General features: G+C 38.3%; 1 protein-coding gene across 1 annotated transcript in view; it reads left to right on the top strand.

Moving 5' to 3' along the window:
- The window catches only part of CDK14 (cyclin dependent kinase 14), a gene marked incomplete at its 3' end in the record, with an annotated part of 228,221 nt that extends 204,088 nt beyond the window's left edge, over window positions 1–24,133 (top strand). Inside the window, exon 11 of the mRNA XM_026074401.1 lies at window positions 24,070–24,133. Coding sequence (XP_025930186.1) covers window positions 24,070–24,133 — 64 coding nt within the window. The remainder of the gene's footprint in view (window positions 1–24,069) is intronic.
- Between the last annotated feature and the right edge of the window lie 260 nt (window positions 24,134–24,393).

Below are 24,393 nucleotides of genomic sequence, written 5' to 3'. Positions count from 1 at the left end.
GCCAAGGGGGAAAGTATTGAAAGAAGAGCTTTCTCCCCTCAACCCATCCACCTCTGTTTTGGTTCTGCCCACAGATTTAACAGGCAAACATGAGTATAACCTTGCTTTTAAAGATCCTTCTGTCATTAGTCATTTGTTTCATATGCAAAGGATTTATTTTGTCCCATGGGGAGAGAAAAAAAATGTTTGTTTCATACTGCATTTATTAAATTTGCATTCTTCATTTTACTCAGACTTGCTTGTTCTGTATCTCTTTTGTTAGGATATCAGTGACTTTAACAAGTGCTTTCAGGAGTGACTCAGAAAATCTCTCTAAAACAAGACTTTCTTGTTTGATTGTGATATAGAAATCTCTCATTTTGTAAAATATTTTATTATTCTGCATGCTTGGCTAATACCATAAAAATTCAGTGCTGTGGAAACAGTAGCATACACTCTGAGAAACAGTTATGAATAATATCTGCAATGTATCTAATTGCATTATTTTGTTCACCAGCTTGTATATTTTACAATAGTAACTTTAGGGTCCATTTTAGAGTTCTGCTTTTTTAAATTTTCACAGTTCTCATTTATAGAGATGAAATCCCTCTCCTTATTAATAGAACATGAAACTTTGAAAACAAAAAATTCCTCTTTTAGGCTTCATCCCATTTATTGTGGCAAAATCTTAGTGTTTTTGCTTTGGAAATCATGTAGACTTCTAACAGCAGAAGTCAGTGTTCCATTTGACAAGGCTTTTTCACAACAGGTATATCATATAAATCTATTTTTAAAACATTTGCATATTTCTGTTGTCCTTTCTCTTTCCTATTCCCCACAGTTATTTCTGTGTTAAAATGCCATGATAAATACAATCCCAGGCCTGCCAATTTTTTTAATATTGTTTTCAAACTGCAGCTGCAAATATTGAGAACAGCCTGTGAAATAACGAGGGATAATTTATTGATCTTGTTTCTTTAATTTGTTGTTTTATAAACCTTGGAAGAAAAACATACAATTTTTAGTTGTATGGTCTCCAGTAAATCAGAATTAATTTTTAAATCCCAGCTAATAAAGGATTTCTAACAGAAGTGTCTAGTTAACCTTAGCTATAGAGTGAGTACCTCCCTAATGCACTCTAAGCATAATTAAGAATTTAAGAAGTTATCTATTTAAAAGTTATAAAACAAAGGATTATTCTTGTTTGCTTTTGTATTTGAACAGACGGATTAAATTCATTCATTCTCCAGTGAATCACGTACAGTATGCTGGTTAATAGCTGTGAAGTACAAAATTAATCAGGTTATTACACAAGATAACTAATACAATTAACTCCCACACAGTGAGCACTTAAACAGCGATGAAAGAAACACAGTTCAACCAGTAAAAGCCTTCTCCTTAAAGTCCTCCTGTAGTTCACATTTTCAGCATCCACCAGTGGTGTGTTACTGTGCAGCAAAGGGCAGTCTTCTGAAAATGGTGTGTGGTACAGTGCACCTTCCCCTGAATCCTTGTTCTGTAGTCTGCTTCTGAAAAATGCAGTTTGCAACAAAAGGTATGTTAATCTGTGTTGCCACTGTTCTTGGTCGCGGTTGCACTTCCATAGCACTTGAGAGTCCAGTGTGCAGATTAAGACCTTTTAAGGAATCTGTTATATTGTGGCAGGAAAGTCACCAATTTGGTAATATGCAATATTTAGGAAAACTGAACATAATTTAATGTGGTTGACAGTGCAAAATTCTTAAATGGTTGTTTGTTATCCTATTGTATAATTTCCCATTATTATGTAAATGCAATTTATGTTTGCATGTATTCTGTTTCACTGATTATCAGGTGCAAGTTAAAGAGCGCATTCTCTAAATGCTTTTGCATATCTCTACCGTAAGCGTTCTTCACATATCTACATAGCAAGAGTAGAATATAACACAGCTCATATGTTTCTGCTTGGTTATGATTGATATTTATTTATGTTTAATAGTGGCTTAATTAAATAAATGTATATAGTAGATTAGGAAAAGAGATTGATCTTTCACTTATCTTTAAGAGTTTTTCTGTTTAAGCTTGTATTTCCTGACTTTCAGTGTTTTAAACATTTGTGAGTTTTTAAATACTAGTATGAACTGTTTTTGTATTTGTTATAATAGCTGTTTGTAATAAGCAGTCCCAAGTTCCATTACTTTAAATAATGTAAATAAAATAACATGGGTTTAAAAGCCAGAGTCTAGTTTTTAGAATTGGAACAGCACATTAAAACATTGACCCCTATGGATGAGCAAGCTGCAAGTTGTCATTGTCACAGCTTGGGTCTAATAATATGAATTCTTTTTCTGAACTAAACCTCATAGTATGAATAATCTTTTTAAAAAAATTATACTTATTATACTTACTAAATAAAATGGAAATCACACATATAAGTAGGTTTCAAAATGTCTTGATGCAGAGGTGATTTGGCTTAATCAGTATGCTATTACTTCTTTACTAATACTTTTTTCCTACATATTGGAACTCAAGTTACTTTTTGGATAGAACTGCATCATTCAAAATAAAAGGTATATTTGTAATTTATAGTCTGTGAGAACTAAGAAATCTTTTGCCTCAAAGTATCAAACTGGGCATGTGTCATCCTTGTTCCCCACATGTGTATCCCAGTATACCATGAGCAGCAGTACATCCTGCCTTGGGAATGGGAAAAATATATGTGAGGCAATATGTTGAATCAAAATAAAACTATGTCTGGATTCCAATGTGGAGTAGTAACTTCTTTATCAGTAGTTTCTTCCTACTGGTTATATGTTGGTATACATTTCTGTAGATATGAACTTTTACTTGGAGGCTTTCTGTTTCAAGGAGACCCTAACGTAAATATGGCTTCAGTTATGTCTAGGAGTAAAAGCTGCACCAAATGGCCTTCGAGGTAGCCCTGTACACTGATAAATTGACAGCTCCTTGGATCTGGAGATGATCAGCAAAAATTAGATAAGTGTTAAAGCTAATGACATTGAGAAACCTCTCGTATGCCTGTGCATGCCTTACCCCGAGCAGCACTGGAAGTACCAAGTCAGTTACAACCCTGTTTTTTATTAATGGGTATGTTTTTATACTAGATGTTCCTAAGAGATCCAAACTAGACCAGTGTTGAATTTCTTACAGTATGAGCTTTGTGCTAGCTTTATTTTTCTTCTAGAGAGAAATTTTTAAGTGGGAAGGTGTTTTTGTCTTTTTCAATTTGAGGTTTCTGTGAGCTACTACAGAATGAGAGTGAATTTCCCTCTCGGGCTCCTAAGGGAATAATCAGTGTGTTTGCTGAATTTTAGTCTTGGTGCCAATTACACTAAAAATTACATTTCACTGTAGGAATAATACGCAAACAGTTCTCCTGATACTTTGCAGATCTCCACAGAGGCAGGACAACAGCTTTTAAATGATGTTCTCTCCGTAAATGGGGCTTCACTCTGCAAACCTGACCGTGGAATGGGCACACTAGCGGCATCCTCACCGCCTAGGTACCATAGCACAGCAGCAATGGTAGTATGCAGCCAGCCGCGACCATCTTTTCTGACATGCATATCCAAAAAAGCTGAGGCCTCCTCTCTGGTATTGGATGCTATTGCTCTGTCGGGTGCTGTAATGCACAGTATTAAAAAATAATTTGAAGAGAGCAATATACATTTTGTTGAGTCCAGCAGCCTGGCGTTCCAAAGGACAACGCCAAGACCACTTTCTAGTTTTCTGCATTTAGTTGTACAGCAAGACTTGCAAGAGTTTGCAGTTTCAGCTAGCTATGAAAAATGGCATTTTCCTTTTAAATGGAAATGAAAGCATTGCTCCTGTTATTGAAGATTTCAAAGGCTAGCAGTATTTTTTCTTATATGTATTTATAACTACATGCCTGAAGTGTCTTGTATCGTGTAATGAAGGATAGTAATACTTCTTCTGAGATCCTAATGTTAACAGGCTTTTGTGAAGCTATAGAGCTTTCTCCCTGCAGTTCTGTACCTGAAGGTTTGCTTCATGTCACTTACGTCCTCGAAAGCCTGAAATAATGTATTTTAACAGGCCTCACTTTCATTTAGCAAATGACGGACCCAAAGGAACCTTGCTTTGTGCTACACTGTGGGAAGCTAATAATGCTAAACCCAAGGGAGGAGTGCTTTTAACTGTATTTTTTTGAGGTTTACCTGGGTAATGAGATGTTTAGTCAACTTTATTGGTCTTTTATTCCTTGTTTTGTTATTCAGTGCACATTTTTCTGTCACTGATGGAAAATTTTGGCTCCAAAATACACCTTGTTCTTATCAGATGGAATACAAGTACTTGTGAGGCAGGAGTTGAACTAAAATTTTATTTTGTTGTAGACGTGGTGTCTTATGTGTTACAGTTGAAGAACTGAACCTGGATGGAGAAAAATTCTGTCTTTGCACAATGGATAGTCCTTGCTGGAGTGGGGGTGTCTATAAACAGCTTGTTTTTTCCTCCTATCTCTCTCCACTTTTCTCCTACTTCTCTGCAATGACTTCCATGTTCATGATGAAAATAAGATTTTTTTTAAACTGTAATTAAGTAGAAACTTGAATGCTGAGCTCTTCTGTCTTCCATATCATAGTGTGTCATAGTGTATAAATAGAATGAAAAAAGTGTAATATAATATATTGTGCCAATTAATTTACATGATGATAACAGTACACAAAATATTTCACTTACCTTCAGCACCAGTGATTACATAAATAAAAGGCAAGTCTAGCTGTGGATCTTCTCTTTGAAGTCATTATCACCTATTCAGTATTTTACTGTAGTTGCCTGCAGGTTTTGCACTGATACTTCTACACGGTTCCTTTCTGGGCTTTGTTTTATGCCTTCTACCAAACTTTAAATGAAAATAATTCTAAACTAGGCAAGTATGAGGTAAAATAACCTTTAAAATGATCTTTTAAAAAATCTGTTCATGCTTTGTAAAGAATTTTGCTTTTTTTAATGGACCTTTTAAAAAGAGTTTCAGCTCATTTTTAACTCTCTGGCTGCATACTGAGTGTTGTCTAATGTGTCACTGCATGTGTATTCTTTTTCCCTTCTAATAGGGCCCAAGGTATTGGATCTAATTTTGCATTTACCTCTCACAAAGGATTTTTATCCTCACCATGCCTGAGCAGCCATAATATGTGCTGTCATTTGCCTTATATCATTAAACCCATATGGTATTGGGCAAACAAACCAGGCCTGAGATTTAAAAATAGGAATCCTGTAAAAATTTAAGAAAGGCTATTAAGGAATATTGCCTATCTGTGTCAGGAAAGGAAGCTTTAAAAAAAAAATCAGAATTATGTCTTGCACTCTGTTAACAATTCAGTTAGTTAGAAAAGGGGAGAAGTACGTCCCATTCATCTGTGTTGAAAGTCATAAAAATATCCAGCAGTATATGATGGATGCTTGCCAGGAGAACTACCAGCTGGCAGCAGGAGGGAAGAGGAGAAGGGGAAAAAGAAAGAATGTATGATCCTATCCTTGACTTTCAGGGGCTGGGTGGGTGTCCGGCCAGCCAGTCACACAGCCTAATGCACAGTATTGCTTTTAGTGGCTTCCTCTTAACAGAGGTGTCATCTTGTGCTTGCAGGAAATCATTTTCATCCAGCCTGCTAACTCCGAGCGAAACCCCGTGCATGGCTGGGACTGCGAGACCTTGGCTCATTATCAACTTGGTAGTGCAAAACGTGAAGAGTAATTGGCTATCAGAAAAAGAAAACAAATTAAGACACGGTTCAGTGGAAAACAATGGCTTCATAGTTTTCTCTGGAATTGGAATGTTTCTTTAGTATCTGCCATATTTCAGCTGCTGAATGATAAATAGGCTATAATTATAAAGAAACATTGTTTCACTTCCAGGCATGCTTCTGGTGTTCCAGAGGGTAGATACAGGCAATACTTTTTAAAAAAAGTGCTGGGACTGAGCTGCTGTAAATCAGTGCAGCTCTGTTATGCTGGTGTACACCTTTGCAGGCACTGCTCTTGTTGGCCCGATTCACTGTGGGAATAGATTTTGCCTGTGTAAAATCTCTCTGCGCAGATTGTGTCCTAGTGTGTTATGGAGCTGTAATTTGAAATGTTTGTGCATGCAGGTGACACTGAACAGAGGTGCAGGTACAAGCAATTTGTGTGTATTACAAATGGAGTTGAAGCCAATTCTGAATACAAGTGTTGGTCTGTTATCCAAAAACTTATGCTGTGGGATAATATTGTGCAATATAAAAATACAGGCCCATTCATAAACCTGCTCTAGTATATTGGCTGTACTTATTAGGAAAGATAATAAATGATCAGTCACCAAGTGGTCATATTGTCTTTTCTTTCTGTTTTATAAATAAAGGAACAATGTTTAATATACTAGAATCTTCTCTTTTCCCTTCCTACTGCTTTGCTCATATCTGAATTGCACATCGCATGCCAAAAACGTGTGTTCTGAGGAGCATCTTGATTGCCAGAATTGTTGTTTGTTATCTGTAGTTCAAGTTCAAACATCCTTAAAGTTGAAAAGGTCTAAAAATCAATACGAGACAATTTTAGATGATGATTTTAGAGACAGGTTATGAGAATGATAGATGCTTCTTACTGGTTTGCCCATTTTCTAAGACTGAGACTAGTGGCTGAATTCTTCTACCCTCCTAAGAACTGCTAATAGTCCGTAGCTTTTTGTATTGTAGTATAGACCGTAACTCAGGGAAACATCCCCCTTCAGCCCAGTTAATGAAAGCTATGCGCATGCCAGAGGTACAGTTTGCACATCAGGCTAATTTGAATGAAGATGGACTTCGATACCTGTTCAAGTGTCCTGAATCAGTGCCCTAGAGTATTTAGGAAGATGCTGAGCACTTGCCATAAGATTGAATGTGCTTAACTAACGCTGACACTATATGAGCTCCTGATCCTCAATATCTTTCTAAAAATTAAATGTCAATCTTCAGATAAGCTTAGTGATTTCAGTATTCAAGAGCTAACATTAATCGACCTTGATTAGGTCAGCTGCTTTTCTGGTTCGTTAAGTGGCAATGGTTAAATAATTTAGGCATTTAATTTGACCTATGTTGAAAATTTTGCATACTGTCTTCTAAGTTTTACATATGTATTTTAAAATACTGTCACGTAATTTCTGTGTATCCACTGTTTGTGTTTTGCCATTACTTTTGTGAATTGCATGGAGAATGGAAAGGCAGAAGGAACTAATCTCCCCTGTTTTTTTAATTCTAACTGCCTTTTTATTATTACTGCCTTTTTATTATAAGATAAAAGTAACCAATTAAAAAAAAAAAGCTGCATTAGTTTGAAACTGCATTGAAAGTAGTGGACAAAATCAGTATTGATAAGTGGGAAAAGGAAGGACAAAATCTACCAAAAAATAAATATATTCTATTTCATAAGATGATGTCCAAATAAAGAGCTCTAGTACAAGAATGGAGAGTAGGAGAGTTACCTGACCAGTATCTTCATGCAGTTGGTATTTTCAGGTGTTTGAGTTTGGAAAAAATAGAGTAGGTTCAAAAATATACAATATTACATTTCATTCTTGTTGGTTTGGTTCTTCCTTCCCTCATCTTTTGAGTGCTCTATTCTAAAATGAGTTGCAGGCTGTAGCAAAGCTGGATTCTCTAGCTGTCAGTTACAGGAAGAACAATGTCCGGTTTTTGCTATTTGTCCTTAGAGTGCACGTGCGCTGCTGTGCAACAGTATTTCTGGCAATTGAGATCCATTTCTGAATGCATCTGAGATAGCTAGTAATATGTATTGTGAGAACATAATGAGAATTATTCACAGTGCTTTTTCTGGGCACAACATGATTCAAACACCTGTGGTATAAACTCTAAAACCTGTCAGTGAGGAAACAGAAGAGCATAAGGTAAATTCTTACCAAAGAGTGCAGTGTGGTGCAGTGGGTTTGTTCTCACGCAAATCTGATGGCACTCAGGTTGATTACATCCAGATGAGAAATCAAAGGAATGCTTTCTAAGCAGCTATTTATTGTGCTGAAAGTTTACAGTTAGATTTTATATCTTTTTTCAGCTGAGAAATCAGATGATCTTGGAAACTTCCAATTTGAATAAACTTTGCTATGTGGTAAAGAGGGATTTATGTTTTGAAAACAACTGCTGCTCAATTCCTTTTAAGGATATTTAAAAATATTCTGCAGTTGCTCTTACACATGCATCAGAAATTAATCTTCCTTGTGAATCATAATGCTATGCCTATAATACTAGGCTATGCGGACAGGACGCAGTGTTCTGAATCGATCTGATTCATGCGCTGCATGGATTTACAAGCCAAGTGAGAAGGGACATAGTCCACTTTCCAGGTCAAAAGTGAGGGAACATAGGACACATGCCCAGGATGTGCTTCCATTAGAATTTAAGCTGATATTAGTTTCATGGCCATCATACTGACTTCCCTTCTCTTTTCCTCCATTTCTAGCTCCTCAGTCAAACACCCCTTCCTTCTGGAAGTGGTGTTTTTCCGATGCTGGTGAACTCTGGCTTCATGGCACTAAAACAGAACATTTTCAAAACCTTTTTGCTGGGTTAGTTTTCTGCCATGGTCCATTCATGAAGCAATTTATTAAAGCCTCAGATGTGTGGCAGTACCACTCCAAGATGGATGGGATTGTGAAACGGCTGCCTTAAATTAGCTCAAACTTTTGTGGAACTGCCACTTCTGGCAGCCATGGTCCTACCTCTGTGTGTCTCTGTATGTCTCTCCTCTCCCATACTGTCTCTGGTACTCATGCACAGCAAACTGAATGCCCCCTGCCTTCCCCAGCAATAAAAAAAAACTATTTTTTTAGGTGAAAAGCTTTTCATTGGCTTAGCAGGCAGAAACAGGGCAGTGCCGAGTCAGAAGACCACCACAATTTGTGTGAGAAAAGGTTTAGGAGCTGGTTTGCCTGGGAGAGGTAGGCTGGGGCAGTCTGTAGGTGACCTGCCCCTCAGGCTCTCTTGTCCTGCATTCCCCTCTGTGCATCTGTGCTCCACCCTCTTTGGATCTCACATAGTCTTCCTCCTCTAGATTTCACATGCCTTGCCAGAGCACTGCCAAAGCTGTACTTCCTCTGGGCTTTCCGTTTAACCCTTCTGGGTACAGCATGGCATGAGATCAAGGAACACAGGTTTTGCAAAAGAATTCTTAACCACAGAAACTTTACAGAATCACAGAATAGCTGAGGTTAGAAGGGACCTCTGGAGATCATCTAGTCCAACACCTGCTCAAAGCAGGGTCAAGTAGAGCAGGTTGCTCAGAGCAGTGTCCAGTTGGGTTTTGAATATCTCCAGAGAAGGAGACTTCACAACCTCTCTGGGTAACCTGTTCCAGTGTTTGACCACCCTCACAGTAAAAAAGTGTTTTCTTATGTTTAAATGGAATTTCCTGTACTTCAATTTGTGCTTATTGCCTCTTATCCTGTCACTGGACACCACTGGCTGAAGAGAAGAGTCTGGCTCTGTCTTCTTTACACCCCCCCCCCCATCACATATATGTAAGCATTGATAAAATCCTCCCTGAGCCTTCTCTTCTCCAGGCTGAACAGGCCCAGCTCTCTCAGCTTCTCCTTGTCTGACAGATGCTCCAGTCTCTTAATCACCTTTGTGGCCCTGCACTGGACTCACTCCACTCAGTCCATGTCTTTTTCGTACTAAGGAGCCCAGAACTGGACACAGCACCACAGATGTGGTCTCACCAGTGCTGAGTAGAGAGGAAGGATCACCTCCCTTGACCTGCTGGCAATGCTCTGCCTAAGGCAGCCCAGGAGGCTGTTGGCCTTCTTTGCCCTGAGGGTGCACTGCTGACCCATGTTCAACTGCCTGTTCACCAGGACCCCCAGGTCCTTCTCTGCAAAGCTGCTCTCCAGCTGGTCAGCCCCCAGCCTGTACTGGTGTGTAGGGTTATTCCTCTTCCCATTGTTGAACTTCATGAGGCTCCTCTTGGCCCATTTCTCCAGTTCGTTGAGGTCCCTCTGAATGGCAGCACAACTGTCTGGTGTATCAGCTACTCCTCCCACCTTTGTGAACATCTGTGAGTAGAATTTCTGTTAATGTTTCAGGGTGGGCAGTCTTTTCTATCCAGCTTACTGTGAAATACGGTAATGTAATCTACACCCATGAAAAAAGACTTGTATTCTTAAGAAGTCATCAGTTTTGCTGCTGTGACATTGTCTCTTTTGAAGGGTGAAATTTCTGTGGCTCTATTTATGTGCTGGTGAAAGCCCTATTGTAGATTTGAATATGCCAGCACAAGAGTGGTTTTGCCCGTATTTAGCTGGCATCATTAGAAAATTAATGTGAGCTATAAACGCAAAAGAAGAAGACTTTACAGTAAAAGCTGTATCTAAATACTGCATAACTGTTTGCAAACTTCTAGTATTGCCTCTAATACTGTTGTGTTCTGTTATACTTGGCTGGAAAAGCTTAGTCTGCAGCCCTTGTAACTCCTTAATCTTCCCACCTTGCAGACCTTCTTTGTAGAAGATCTGTTACTCTGTATAGATGTACTAGATTTGAGAGCTCATCAAATTAGGTTTTATTTTGAAATTTGTCTATTGTCAACTGTTTTTCCTGAAAAGGACCATTGTCAGAAGCATAAATCAATAGGTTTGCTTTAGAAAAGTTTAAACGTGTTCAACTCATAATACAGAACAGTGCCTAGCACTTCTTACATATTTTTGTAATGTTACTTTCTGTTCTCATGTACAGAAAAGCTTAGGTTTACTGTTAATAAAGCTACTGGAATCTGTGGTTGTTGCACTCAGCCAGTACATTCACCATGTGACTGAAAGGCCTTTCCTAAAGGCATCAAGTATCAGGATCAAATAGTCCTAGGAGAAACTTGGAATCACCTTTAAAAAGAGATGTTACTATGCTTTAATTTATCATGTCTTATAACATGGTTGTTAATTCTGTTTTCTACTAGCTTATTTCCTTTCAAGAAAGATTGAGACTGTAAAATTACTAACACAGAGGTAGATCAATAGGTGTTTTATAAAGGGAGGTAAGAAACTCTTGGTGATTGTGTTGTAATCCTTTTTAAAAGAGAATTAATTGAGAGAATAACTCAATTTCATCATATAACATACTACCTTTGGAAGGTTGTTCTGTACATCCAGAATGTTAATTGTTTTACAGGAACTAGTAGTTGTGATTCTCTTATAAGAGAAAGGAAAGTTTCATAAATTTTATATCACTAAACTGGCCTTTCAGTAAAATCAGAGGGAATGCAGTTAAGGATTTTGTCAATTTGTTAATTATTCCTCATTTCTCATCTCATTTCTGCATAAATAAATTTCTGCAGAAAATAAATTTCTTAATTTATCTCATTTCTGCATAAATAAAAGAAGTTGCCCTAGTTACTTAAAAAGAGGCCTCAATAATTTGGACATTTGAGATTCCAGGCATTTTGGTATAGTCTGGTTTGATCTCATGACTGTGCTATTTGGTTGATAATATTCTTCATATGCTACTGAATCTGATGGTTGGAGTGCTCTGGTGTTGCTCCTTTCTCATGGAAGGGGAAGAAGGGTGGAGGAGTGATCCTGACCTCGCTTTATCATATCACTTTATCAGCTGCTCAGCAGTTCAAAGCAGGGTAGCAACTGTAGCCAGGGTAAATCCTCTTTGCTTTGTGTTATGTAGTTTTTCATGAAATCTCTGCAGTACACTATTCCATGAAGAAAGTTTATCAGATCAGTGAATGTAGCTGAAAACTCAGAATAGTGATAGTAAACACCTGTTTCTTATCCCAGTCATCTCTTGCTTGGTTCTCATTTACCACCAGTACTTTTAGTGCATCCTCTTATCTGCTTTTGCCTTGTGATCCTATTGCTGATGCTTTCATGTTATTGTTGCTTTTGCAGCCTTTTAACTAGCCTAATAATAACATCCTGTTGCTAATCTTCATTCCTCTTGTAGTCTGAGAGATCAGCTGTGCCTTACACTGTTAAAAGATTGATTTTTCTCTCTCTAATAACTTGTTAGCCTTGTTTTACTGCTATAACATCTCCCTTTCTACGATGAAGTCTTTAAAACTTGACTCTGAAGTGTTGGGTTTTTTTCTTGTAATAGCAACATAACTCATGCTGAAAAACAAATGTAGTCATTATGCTATTCTTTTGCCTGGTCCCCACTTTTCAGCCTTCCGCGTTGTCAGTATTTCAGACCATGCATTTATATGGACCTTACTATACTGGGGGTAACTGTAACTCCATTCTTTCTCTTCCTCTCCATCAGTATTGACTAGACCTCTTTGATGCAGAAGCTCCTTATCATGTGGCTATACAAGTTTTCTTTTCTCTGTTTGCATATCCTGACTTTTTTTCCCTTTCCCCCTGTTTTTTTTTTTTTTTTTTTTTTTTTTTTTTTGCTGAGAAAGAGCTGACTATGGTGTGCGGGTGTTCAGCAGCTCTGATCTTTTGAAGTTTTGTCTTTGTTCGTTCCCATTTTGGTCATCTATCATTTCGGTGCAAGCCCCCTGCATTCCTTTTAGAGCTGTAGGCAATATGTCTTACAAATTGCCTCCGATCCTCATAGTTCTCTTGCCCAGTTTCCTTCACCAGTGAGTAGAGAGGAAAGGTTGCCTTTCAGCAGTTCCCTTTTGCCCAACAGTGAGTCTACCAAGAGAAAGGACTGCAACTGCAGCTGGCCTGCATGTAGGTTAGAGCAATTTTAAATGGGGACAGTAGATTATTAGACCCTAATGCCTCTTGCCTGGAGTTTTCGAGAGCTCAGAAGTCATTGGCAAAGTTACTGAGTGCACTAGTGTCAAAGAAATCAATTCACTGAAGCTGTGAGTACAGCTGCCTCTTCCTGTTGAGCTACGCCTGCTTTCACCTTCATTTAAATAAAAGTAAAATGAAAAGTCTTAGGCCACCTGCTAGCTGACTGTTAAAGCTACAGCTGCTAAATGATGAATAAATGGTTAAATCCCACAGTTTCCAATTTTCAGGAAATTTGAGCATCTCAAAATTTGGCTTTCTTTCAAAACACACTCCCTACGTCTGCTCCCCCTCTCCCCAAATTTCTCATCAAACAAGTATTGTCAAATTATCATTTCAGAATCACATGGCATGCTTTGCTGAAATGAAACAACAGTGGTATAAGTTTCATATTGCTGCTTAATGGCAAACAAAAATGTAACTGGCTAAAATCATTTTAATTTTAGCCACAAGGTGTTCGGTGACACAGATTTCTTTCCTTTCCTGTTTCCTGATACTTGATACCTTTAGGAAAGGCCTTTCAGCCACATGGTGAATGTGCTGGCTGAGTACAAGAGCTGATGAACCATGCCGTGGGTGCCCGTTGTTTCTCTGGAGTGCCCAGGCCTCAAAGAAAGCTTGTTGCTTCGACTAGGGAAGCCTGCCAGCCTGGGAAATTAGTTTGCTTTTGATCCCACGAGCTCCAAGTTTCTAGTCCTGGGGAGGAATACATACATGGCTTCTCCTAAAGTAGTAGGCTGCAATGCATAGATTGCTTCTCTATGGCTTTTGAGCCATATGGAGCTCAAGTGTGGCCTATATGCTGGAGCTATGTCAGGTGAGCATCAGGGCTCTGCTGGTGTAGAGGGAGGGTGGGAGAAGAGCAGTCCAAAGGACTTGCCTAAGTCAACATCTCCAGACCATCCTGGGACCAAGCAGCATCCAGCAATGGAATAGGGGGTTCCATGAGAAGTTCTTGTCATCTGCAAATGAGTTCTGGATCTCCACATTATTGTGGCTCTCTAAGGTATGTGGTATGGCTCAAGGTTTTTGCCCATATGAATGTTTTGGCGTGTACCTCATGGGGTCAGGGAAATGAGCACATCCCTCTTACACTGGACTGCCAAGGAACTGGGTAAAGAAAGTGTCAGGAAAATGGGTAGGTGTTATATCAAAAAATTCACAGGAAACTTTCGGATGGCTCCAGAGTGAAGTGTGTTAGTCCATTAGGCTGCAGCAGATCATTTAAAATGTCCCAGCTACTTTTCTGGCCAATGTCACTCCATCAAAAGTAGGCTGGCATTCCCCCTCCCATCCTCTACCCCCATTTTTTTAACAGAAAAAATAATCTTTTTGTACTGCTTGGAATCTTCTCATTTTTAATTCTGCTTGCCTGTTCTGTTCGTATGATCCAGAAGGATAGTCAAATGTATAAAAGTCTTGCTTTTTTAGGAGCAAAATACTGTTGTTTGGGATGAATGCTAAATACACCAAGCATCATGCTGTGGTTTGTTGTGGGAGGCACACTTAAAGCTGAACCACTTGAAATGGATTTAAGTGATAAGGTTTGACATTCTGTAAAGTGATTTGGATTGGGAATTCTGATCAGGTTCAGTGCCAGAATCAGCAGGGTATCCAGACATCCAGGAAAAGTGCACTACATCTACCACATATACCCAGCACAACTGGAGCTCATTATTAATGCACTCACTGTTTCAGAAATATTTGAACACCTGGACCTGTACATTCTTCAAATGGCAGCATGAGTGACTGCCTTCATTTACTGCAGATAGAACAAATGGCTGCTTAAAAAAACTTGACAAAATACCTGCTGCTTCACTGGACTCCATGTGGCTGCGTGATTCTATTCAAAATTGAGATTATTACAAGATCAAGACCTTAGTTGGCAAAATAAGAAGCTGGCAAACTTCTGGATGATCTGATCTGATTCTAGTATCACGCTGTTATGTGGTGCTGAGCACCGGGCTTAATATATAGGTCTCAGTATATGTTATCTGCCCAGGATTTTAAGCGAGTAAAAGAATTTTCTCAATAATGCTTTTTTTTTCCCCAGACCATGAGCTCAGTTAGCCCAGCAGTAATATTCTGACTTAACTACAACAGCTTTCCTTTGCCCTGCAAATGTATTTCTGTCACGTAATGAGGTTCTATTGTGCCGTGCATATGTTGTTCCTTGTGCGTAAGGAATGACAAGTGCTAGTGCACTGTCATGAGATACACTCATTTCTCAGATGTGCTGTGCCTAGGCACTAGGCCAGAGAAAAAGGGTTTCCAGTATCCAAGAAGTACAGCGTGTCTCACTGCTTCGGCATGGGATTTTGCTCTGGTAAAATGTAGGTCTGTTTCTATGAAAACTAAACCCTTGGGCTGGGTCCTGATGTGCTGATGATCCGTGTCAGGAATGGATCTGATGCAAAATGTGCTGGTTTGTTTAAACAGTTTTAGTTAAACAATGGTATTGTGAAGAAATGTCCTTTCATTTCAAGCAAAAATATTTTCTTTGCTGTTTTTATGATGATTCATAGAAGTTATGTAAATTTGGTCTGTTCATTATTTAAATGAGCTCTCTGGCTGAAAGACAGCTGTAGGCCCTTAAATATCCTGATGAAATGGTGCATCTTAGCCCATGCTAATGAGACTGGACATTGTGACACTCAGCAGGAATGTGTGAGTGTGAACTGTGCCAGCTTTATGGTCTTCAAAAATGGCTGTGATCCAAAGGCAGCATTGCTTTTCTGATAAGCCAGTGTTTCCAAAACCTGTGTACTACATACCTGGAATTCAAATGAMCCAGCTGCTGAGCCAGCACAGCAGGGTTTACGGAAGTACATTTTGTAAAAGTCTCACACAGATTTTTGCCTTTTATTTCTTTTTCAGTTAAAAAAAAGTCAATAAAAAAAACTTTGAAATAAATCTTTAAAGGGCATATTTAGGTGAGGACTGTGTGTGTTTGGGTGGGCTATTCCAAAAGCCTTACAACACAAAGAGGATAGCAAATATGAATTGCAGAATGTATGCCTTTCTGTACACTGTAAATCAGAGCAGATTTTAAAGGATACATAAGCAAGCAAGACTTGTGAGCAGGGACTCCTTTTGGCAGAAAATTACTCTGATCCTTCGTGTTCACAGTGAAGGAAACAGCTCTGTTTCTTCTCAAATGGTAAGGAAGAGACTTTTCACCACAGAAGAAGCACAAAGAAGCAGGTGCTTCTTTGCACAAGATCTTCCTTAGTGAAACGATTCCAGCTCTGTAAACTTATTTGAGCGCTCACAAGCAACAATGCCAGAAATGCTCACTTGCCTTCTTGGAAGAGAGAAGAGGAATCTGTTGAGGGCAGTTGTAATCTTATGCATGAGTTTCCTTCCCAGTCTTTTCCTTATCCACAGCTTCAAGGTGTATGAAAGCTTACAGGGTTTCTCCTCTTCTTATTAAGAATCAGTCTCAGCCTACTGAGCTGTCTTATAGCTTCTGCAGCTCCAAATGCAGAAATTGGAAATGTGTAAGTCTGGTTTAATGTCTAGGATGTTTTCATTCTGACATTTAGATTGTTTGCTGATTGAAGGAGACAACTAAGCACAGGGGATTAGGAAAGCTGGAGTGACAGGTTCCCAGTTCTGCTGCTTCACCCCACTGTAGCATGCAACAGCCCTCCCAAAGGAACCCTTGTTCACTTTTGAGCTAAAAAGTGTCTCCTTTCAGCATATACTATCATTTTATATTAACTTGTAATTTGGCTAAATTGTTGCATGTTTTCAATAGTTTGGGGGAATGTGCAATCTCTGTCAGGAGTCTGCCTTTTTTGCCACTTTCCATTGCTAATCTCATGTCCCCTCTCTGCAATATAGGCCTCTTTGTTTTCAAAATAAGTTTGTCAAATCTTATTTTCTTAGTGTTTTTAGTATTCATTTGTCTTGTTCACTGAACTGTTTTAGTAAGAATCACTAAATCATAAGAACCAGTTTCTCCCACCATTCGAACATTTATGAAAGTTGTAAATTACTAAAATAGGGTGTTATGATAGGATATGCTGATTAGCTTTAGGTGGAGGATGCTATAGCCCAGTATGGCTTCTGTTTCACACTTGCTTTTCTCCCATTGTGAAATGTAGATGCAATTGTTCTGATTTTGATCTCTTTTCAATTTAGACTGGATTATGGACAGGATTCCTTTCTAAAAGGCATCATTGACAGAGCTGTTGCTGTGATTCAAAGTAAAGTATTTATTTAGTAGGGCTTAATAGGTTCTTTCTGGAATAAAGAAAACTCTCACCTAATTGAGCAGTTAAGGACACTGACAGATCAAACCTTCCCAGTACTTTTTTGTAAGCCTGTGGATCTCTCTCAAACCTGTCAGGATAGTCTGTGAAGGGATAGTCTGTGGAGTGCTCGATCTGCTTCGATGTTTTCTCGTAAACCCTGAATCCTGATATGATGTCCTGAATGGGTGCAGATCACATTCAACATATTCTGCTACACATTACTTTAGTACATATGAAATGATGGGTGTTGAATTTCTTTCTCATGTTACCATATATCATCACTGTAAGTTTTAATGACTTTTTGATAGTGTTTGCAGGGCCATAAGGAAGCAACAAAGACAACCCCTTACGTATATAAAATTAAACGTAAGAAATTGAAAGTCTGATTTGGTCTGTAAAGAATTTTGGGCTGTTGTCTTTTAATGCTTTCATTCTGAAGAGAAATCATACTAATTACCTTACTTGGTTTTCTGTATGCTTAATATGTTTAGCTGGTATTTCCTTCCTTACCTGTGTGAGAAGGAAGATGAGATGTTTTGATGGTTGTTGACCGAAGGGAAAAAAAGGGGGGTGTGGGGGGAAGAGTAAAACTACATAATAAAAATCATTTGTATTAAAATACAGTTTTCAGGCTTAGAACAGAGGAAAGCCTTGTAGTGTCCTTTCGTACAGGAGGAGACATTCCTGTCCCCAGAGAACTGCATCCTAAACAACAAGGTTAACAAAGATAAGGAAAAAGAAAGCAAAACTGCTAAAGTTGTGCTTTGTCTCCTTGTCTGTAAAAAAGAATTAATGACCAGAGTGCTCTCAGCAGGACACTGTCTTGCCGCTTCCTCTTTTGTGCCTTGATTGCATGATCTCACTTCAGTTCTTTTAACTTAGAATTAACATGGATTTCTGGTTAAGGGGGATGTATGTCATTTTTGCCAAGCATTTAATGGAATGAGGTTTTAAATCTCAAGGACAATGAACAGGAAGATGGTCTTTATTTTCATCTGTCCAAATAAATATATCGTTGCCATCTTAACTGATAGATCTTTTTTCTAGAGAACAATGAGGTGACCTTTTTTGCTCTGCATAAGAAACCTGGAACATCCAATACCTTCCTGAACTTAAAATTTGTATCTAATGAGTGTGTAAATGCATAACACAAGCTGATATATTTACTGTCCCTTGAAGAAACTGAGCTGCTAAGCTCCTTATGTAAAGAAAATACTGGTTTTGAGACAACTCCATTTCTATCTCTATCTTTTGGATATTAAACTTGACACTCAGCTGTCATCTATCATGCCCAGCAGAGTAGAAGGAAGCATAGCCACAGTTGTCAGTCAGCAGACTCTGAGTCAGCGTGCATAATATACAAACAGTCACTGAATCTTTTTTAACCCATTATGCTAAGACCAAATGCTAAGCTGAAAAAAGTGTCTCCCTTCAGTCCCCACTATGACACATACTTTCTGCTCACTGGTGTTATTGGGTGGTAATACAACGCTCTCATTGACTGTGGAAGAAGATGTGGTCAAGATCTACCTTAAAGGTGAAACCTCAGGAGGGGAATGTGGCAATAGTTGATCATTGGAAAGCTTTTTCCTGGCCTGTTTTTTTCTGCCTTTGTTTATGGCAGATTTTGAAAGCAGATAGAAGCAGGAAAGGTCTTGACAAATGGCTTTTCACCATGAAAGATTACAAGAGAAAGATCACATGATCTTCTCTCTCCAGACTGGATGGGGAGTTCTACTGTCAGAGATAGCTGTGTAAGTGAAGGAGGTGTTGTAGGGTAACACTGGAATTTGTGCTGCTTCTCAAGACCCACATCTAAATCAATAACTTACCTTCCCTTTAACTAAAATGGAGAGGACTCCTACGTTTTTGACTAAGTTGAAAGTTTAATGAGAAATGTATGTTTTTGCAGAATATGGCAGATTTTTCTTGAAAAACAAAACAACTGAAGCTTCTGAATCTCACTCAAAAACAGACTGCTAATGTGGAAATGTCCCTGCTACACTCATTCTCTTATTCTCTTCATTAAGTTTTCTTCCTCAGACAGATATAGTCTCCCATGGTGCATGACAGCYGAGGAGTCACTAAATGCAGTATGTTTTACCCAGCAAACAGGAAGACCAGAACAGAAATCTTGATAATTTTGGAAGGAAAAAATAAAGTAAAAAACATTTTAAAAATAAAATTTGAGGACCTTTTTCAACAAAAGCATCTTTTTATTAAAGAAAAAAAAGATACTCTCCTGAGGTTTTTTTGACTAAACTTTGCTTATTCATCAAGTTGACCTAATGTGAAGAAACTTGAAAATTCAGCATATTGTTTAGCCTGGTTTCCATAAATTTTGTCTGAGGAGAGGCAGCTCATTTGCATACTGGTCCTGTTTTTTGTTCTACTTTGTTGTTACAAAACCCTGAATAATATCACTTGGTGCACACTCTTTGTCTTGCTGGACTGCAGACCATTGCCTTTCTTGAGGATCATCATATCTAACCAGGGTTAGACCATAATTTCAATAATATACAGCTCTGTATATTCAAGAGCTGTAGTGCAAATGGAAATGCTTGTTCTTTACTAAGTATGCCAGCACTTGGGAAAGAGCTGATGGGAAAGGTTTGCACTGCTGCTCATCTCACAAGAGATTCAGATGACCTCTCTGGACAAATTGTTACCCAGAATGACCTTATTACATGGTAGTAATAGGGAGAGTTTTTGCATTCTAAGCAGAATACAGGGCAACATGACTAATTGTGTTGATGATAGACTGGCATAATGCTGACCATAAAATAATAATTTCCTTGAACACCAGAGAGCCTGTTAAGTAGGGGAATGATGAGTCTTTGTAAAACAGATGTAAAAAGCAAAGCAACTTTTTTTTTTTCTTAAAATTTAAGGCAAAGCAATAGAGCTTTAATACATTATATTGCCTTTCCTGTACAAGCTTTCTTATTTGTGTATGGACATTTGAGCAGCAGATTCTGCTTTCATAAATTTCTGTGGATTGTTGTTGCCAAACTGTAACAAGGTCAACTGGTAGTAAAGGTATTTGGCCCTCAGTACCCTGATTTATTGTGAATCTGTTATTTTCAAATAAAAAGATTCTCACCATGCAAATTAGATTAGAATCTGGTCCTGATTTTGAGCAGCAAGTTTCAAATGAGAAGTTAAGGTCATTTTATCTTGTTGTTAGGGAATAAATGGGCCCAGAGTGTTTCATGTTACAACTGTATATAGTGTGGAACAGTGAAATCACAGTAGGCTTTGAGGTTTTCATACAGAAACCATAGCCAACTTGGCTGATGACAAACATGGAATTCTTTTCAAATTTGAAAATTGTAGGTTATATTTCTGTAAGTGATTCAATTAAACAGAATATCAAAACATGCAAGTTGAATGTTCACCTTACTGACAAACAAATTCAATCTCTTCTAGAAAAAGTATAAGTTAGTCTTATTTGTTCAAACAGCCCTCATGGTAAAAAAAAATATTTCCATTGTTGAACCGGGGCTTGATTGCTGTGACAGTGGTGTTTATTTTCATGTTTTTGAATAGACACAAAATAGAAATGAAAAAGAAACAGAACTCTTGGTGGCATACTTGGGACTTGAAGTGAGTGGTGGTGCATGAAAGGACAGTCGAGGCTGGGAGGTCAGCAACAGGTGGTTGTCCCAGGCTGGCGCGTCTCTTGTGTCTTCCTCTTCCACTGGCAGCGGTAAGGTTAGGCTTGCTCTCCAACACTGGCTAGAGAACCAGGGGGTTGCTAGAGCAAGATCACCCGTATGATGGGTGAGGTGCTTTTCTGTGATGCCAAGGTGTTGCCTTTTTTTTGGTATGGATAACCACTCAAATTGCTAAGAGATAGTGTTTGGGAGTAAAAGCAGAAGCCTGTTGGACTCTCCCTTCTTACTGTGGTTCCATTTTCCATTTTGATCCCTTCATTCTCTTTTGTAAGCCCCCGAACAGGGCAGATTCTCCTCCACTGTGGTGTGTCATATGAATTCCGCATTATGCTTTGTTGATAGCAGGTATCAAAACCGAGTACATTATGTTGACTAATCCCATCAAAATGGGATTGATCACTACTTAAAAGCATCACTTGTAAGGTGATGTTTACAAATCACTTGATATTGACATACCTATGGACAGTGGCTGTTTCATCTTATTAAAAACACAGTTATTTCACTGTTACCTTCTTCTTGTTTGTTGATTGATAGTTACATATTGCATATTTCTGAATTATGTTATAAATTGTACGGTGGAAGGATGATCTTTATACTGTTTGTACAATGCATTACAAAATAGTGTCTGGATTCGTGCCTGTGTTGCCATGTGTGCCTACCTTAAGAATGGTAGGCATTCGGATGATGGAAAAACCTGCTACTTACTAGCCTGACAGCTACTCTTGCTAGAAGGTACAAGTGTTGTAGGTAGTTTGAGCGCTCCATTGCACAGAACTGGTTTGTAGCTGGCTCTTAAATGCTGTAACAGTAGATGTACTGTAATGTTATTACAGAAAAGGATTGGAAAAGTCATTGGAAAAGTCATGAAACAAAAAACTGTCATGCAAGATTCATTACAAAAACGATCTCCCATCAAGCCTTCTGTTTGGGGCCTAATGTTACTTTGTAAATTGGAATAAGCCATGTCTCAGCTCCAAGTTCTACATTACATTGATTTGATAGATGTTCTGCTTTTCACTGGAAGTTTCAGATTCTTTGACTGGCTTTAATATTCATCTGTACAGTGTATTAACTGCCTCTGTCTCATCTAAAATAATTAAGAACAATTAAGAACAATTAAGAACATAAATTTAGAAGGATGTCCTTATTTTCTTTTATTTATACCATTTCATGAGAGAATTTTCCTTTGATTTGTTAAGATATGCTACAAAGTAGACAAGCATATTTTCTAATTTAAATTCGGAGTACTTAAGAAAGAATCTCTGTTTTTGATCCATGGGCTCCCTCTCCTGGTCTGGCAGGTGTATGTCACCATCCTGGTAGGAGTTTGGTTTATACCGAAGCTGAGTTATTTGCAAGTTATTTGCAAAAGCAAAGTGCCTTGATCATGACACAGGGTGTCAGCGGTGTCTCCTAACTTCTCATTCTTTGTTTAGTCGCAGAACTATGTTCTCCCGAATAGCAGTAGCGGAACAAAGACTGGTACTGTGAAGAATCATGGTTGCAGGGCCCAGCTCTTCCTATTCAAATACTAATTGGCTCATGCTTCACAATATGGAAAGCAACGTTCTGCAAATAAAATTTACGAATAAAGTCAGTGAACTTGTATGTCCAAATAACCATGTGAAATTGTTCTGTCTAATTAAATTAATACTGTCATCTTTGTTTCTCTGACACCTTGGACTCCTGCTTTCAACTCCTACTGGTCATACAACGTCTAAAGTGGACTATTTGCTTATTGTGTTTGCAGTGTTAGGCATACTGTAGAAAGGTGATCTTTAAATTGATATTCTCAAGTTAGAAATAACATCTACATTAGTATTGCAAATGACTCAACAAGCTTAAGGCTCTAGAGTCATAAACTTACAAAATACCTTGTAGATACAACTTAAATTTATTTAACAGATCATCTACTTCTGCCTCAGGTTTTTAAGTCAACTTCTAAATGTTATGAGATAAGTGTGTGGCAGATTCAAAGCAAAAGTTTTGGTGTTCTGGATTCCCAATCTTGATTCTAAAAAAAATTTTTTTAAGCTTTAATTTGTAGACAAGAGCAGAACTTTACATAGCTTAACAAGCACAACAAATATTCTAGAGTGGGCCTTCCTTTAATGCTCTCAATGCACACATATATTGTAGCAGACACAATAAAAAACTCCAAATGATTCAGAGTATAGATCTTTCAGACTCCCTGAAGTTTCACAAATCTCTTCATATTGGACCAAAGAATTTCAAACTAACTTGGTGCCCATTTTGTGCCTGGTGCAAATGACCACACAGTGTCGCAGTGACCTGAGCTGTGCAGGTCCAAAACACTTGCTCAGGAAATTTGCAGTGCTGGAAGGGGCAGGGGGCTTTTATACATTTATGACAATGCAAAACCAGCACCACACTGGTGCGAAATGCTTTCACTTTAAAGTATCAGCTTTTTATTCCAGGGAGTTTATAAGAAATATTGAAAACAGTCCCTAGAATTTTCATTCATATTAGAAATTGCATGAAAATTTGTAACAAGGAAGATCCTCGTGCTGAAATATCAGATTTCCAAGTCATTCAGAAATCTATTTCTAGAGCTGCTATTTTAAGTGCTCCTCTCAGCTCCACTTAAAGCAAGTGTTGACAGTTGTGTCTCATGAAGCAATAACAGTTTTGGGAGAATTAATTATAGCAGCTCTCTCAATTTATTTATTATGCATGCCAAAGGCACAGGGGGGTGACCTTTCTGTGTGAGCAGAGGATATAAGATGTACATGAGAAATGTTAAGCACTTTGCTGCTGAAAGTTAGTCTGAGTGAAACTACAAGGAGGAGGATAGCTGAAGTGCATAGAAACAAAGCATAATGCATGAGTCAAAAAAGTCAGTATTTCCTAAAGATTTTCTGTTTTTATGCATACTACCTCCATTTAAAAAAACTTTGTTGTGTGTTCTTGTTCATGCTCTGCTCTTGGTCATCTGCTTCACTGTCTTTGTAAATCTTCTGTTCTAACATCTGTTAGGTGTCTGTTCAGCTATTTAAGCTTACAAGGATCAAAATGATCTCTGAGTTCAAAAATCTAGCCTCTGTTAACATCAGCATTCTATGATGTACAAGTAGGTTGACACTTGTCAGTGGAAAATAGCTTTAACATGTATGGGTTAAATTGGCAATCTGATTTCCTGACAGGAACAGAGCCCTGTTATGTGCTTTACTGGCTCCACTAGCATCTCGCTTTGTGACCATGGTAATGCTTTGACCTTTTAACATTTTCACTCCTTCCCCTTCTCCCCCCACAATTATTAAGCATATTTAAGGTTCAGATCATAATGTATGATGAGCTCTTTGAAGGAATGGCTTTATGCATATGCTATGAATTATCAAGTATTTTCCATTAAAGCAGTATTTGTTTTTTTCTTCTTTTTTTTCCTTTTTGTGCACAGGTACTTGGAACACCAAATGAAGATACCTGGCCTGGTGTCCACTCTTTACCCCATTTCAAACCAGGTAAGTCTAAGTACCAAGTTCATTCAAATTCTCCTCCTTGGAAACACAGGACACAGGTGTAATTACCGTGGCCACAGACTGGGAACTGGGTTGTGAAGACAACCTGTGTTATTTTTGGCAGCTCCTAATTTATTAATGAACCTCTACAGTGCTGCTTCAAAATGATCTGACAAGCGCTGCACAAACCATAATACAGTTATTCTAGCTGCTCACTTTTTATTGCACTCAGTGTGTGTTCTTCTTTTGTATAATTTCTTTTG

The sequence above is a fragment of the Apteryx rowi genome, unplaced genomic scaffold, assembly GCF_003343035.1.
Source record: "Apteryx rowi isolate R43461 unplaced genomic scaffold, aptRow1 scaffold_388, whole genome shotgun sequence".
Taxonomy (NCBI): Eukaryota; Metazoa; Chordata; class Aves; order Apterygiformes; family Apterygidae; genus Apteryx; species Apteryx rowi.
The sequence above is the reverse complement of the archived record's forward strand: the minus strand, read 5'-3'. Positions and strand labels throughout refer to the sequence as shown.